At 39.1% G+C, this 2,056-nt stretch overlaps 1 protein-coding gene across 1 annotated transcript; it reads left to right on the top strand.

Moving 5' to 3' along the window:
• Nucleotides 1-7: 7 nt before the first annotated feature.
• Nucleotides 8-2,053, top strand: LOC100639511 (ATP-dependent DNA helicase pif1-like; the record flags this gene model as incomplete). The annotated part of the gene is made up of 1 exon (XM_020007430.1): nucleotides 8-2,053. A coding segment is annotated over exon 1 (1,929 nt), but the record flags the coding sequence as incomplete, so codon positions are not given.
• Nucleotides 2,054-2,056: the final 3 nt, after the last annotated feature.

Raw genomic sequence — 2,056 nt, 5'->3', positions numbered from 1 at the left:
ATTGTTTAGAATCGGCATAAGATGTCTCGACAGCCGACCCATTGGACTATACGAAACATGTGATATATTACTCGGTGAGCCACTTTGTAGAAAATCGAGAGAGGTATCATGGATCGATGTAGAAATGCCGCATAAAAGAAAACGAAATTTAACAAAGAAACTCAGTGAAGTTGAAGAAATAGCAGCAAACGATCCATCAACTGAAGACTTTTATGGGGAGGGCCTTGTCACTCACTTTTATCCAAACAGAGCCCAAGAACATGAAGAATATTGCCTTTATGACTTTGTAGCCAAACTCACTTACAAGGGCAAAGATAAAAATGGCGAACGAATCTATAGACCACTACAGAAAGAGCGCCTTCCTAACTTTATTGATTTTGATGTCTATAAAGAAAATCAGAGAGACAGTTTCTATTATGCCATCATTCTCCTTTTCGTGCCGTTTAGAAATGAGGATGAATTAGTTCATGATGGTGAAACTGTCCAAGAAGCATTCGATCGCCACATTGTCGACCACGAAAGGTGTGTCGAAGCAAATGAGAAATTCAGAAAGTTGCTCAAATGTAGAGAGAAATTAAAAGACATACAAGATGCCAGAGCAGCAAACAGAGAAGAGGAAAATGATGTGGAAGACGACGATCCACAACTGATGGGACAGATTAAAGATGCAATGAATGACGTGAGAGATATGGACACTGGATCTGGTCTCACTTTGCAAGAGAGAGAATCGATGCTAAATGTAGACCAAAAACGCATCTTTGATCACGTAAAAGCTCATCTATTGAGGCAAATTGAATACGAAAATAAATCGAAACAAGAGAAGGAGCAATCAGAAAGTGTAAAACCGTTGCACATGTTCATCAGTGGTGTAGGTGGCACCGGTAAATCTTTTCTTATTGAGGCAATTAAAGCACTAGTGAAAAGCCTCTGGTCAACACTGACCAAACAGACATGTGCAGTCTGTGCTCCAACAGGATTGGCAGCTTACAATGTGGGAGGTGTGACAGCACACAGACTGTTTCAGCTGCCAATAGAACATGATGGACAATGTGCCTCATACTGGTCCATACCAAAGGCTAGTCACAAAGTAATGAAAACAGAACTTCAGGATCTGAAAATGGTAATCATTGATGAAGTGTCCATGGTTTCTAGCCTCAATCTCACTTACATACACATGAGAATGAATGACTTATTCGAATCAGACGAATGGTTCGGTGGCAAGAATGTCCTCTTTGTTGGTGACATCCTTCAATTGCCACCAGTTCGTGGACAACCAGTGTTTGACAAAGTAACAGCATCAACACTGAAATACAGACTTGGTAGTATGGGTGCAGTGAACATATGGCGTGATACTGTCACCTATGACGAATTGACAATAAACGAAAGACAAAAAACAGACCAGAAATTTTCGGAAATGTTGGACAAAGTGAGACGTGGCTTTCCAGACGATGAGACTTTCGCTACACTTTCCGAAAGGGTATTTTCGACGCCCATTGAGAAAAAATTTAAAATATTACAACAGGGTGGTAACGCCCCAGTTTGCCTGTTTCCAAAAGTAGACATGTGCAAAGAATTTAATGAAACAATGCTGGCTAATCTACCAAGTCCTACCATAAAAATAAGAGCCACAAATTTAATTGATGGTACTGGCAACATACATGTACGTAGAAAGAAAGATGATGATGATTTAGAAAAAAAGGTTGAGAAAAAGTTAAAAGAATTAAATAAAGATATTAACAATACTGGTGGTTTAGAAGCCAAATTAAAATTGGCTGTGGGGGCTAGAGTAATGTTGCGTTGCAATGTAAATGTTGAAAAGGGATTAGTGAATGGAGCACTTGGTACAGTGCAGGCCATTTCAGAAACACGCATAACAGTTAAATTTGATAGAATAACTGATCCTTGTGAGATTGAGAAAGTCAAGAGAAAGTTTATGGTAATGAAAAATGTCTTTGTGTATAGAAGCCAGTTTCCTTTGATATTAGCTTTTGCTGTTACCATACACAAATGCCAGGGACTGTCACTAGATAATGCAATCATTGATCTGTCTGAAAAC

Source organism: Amphimedon queenslandica, unplaced genomic scaffold, assembly GCF_000090795.2.
Source record: "Amphimedon queenslandica unplaced genomic scaffold, v1.1 AMPQUscaffold_7268_Cont20779, whole genome shotgun sequence".
NCBI classification, from domain to species: domain Eukaryota; kingdom Metazoa; phylum Porifera; class Demospongiae; order Haplosclerida; family Niphatidae; genus Amphimedon; species Amphimedon queenslandica.
This window is presented reverse-complemented; position numbering and strand designations above follow the sequence as displayed.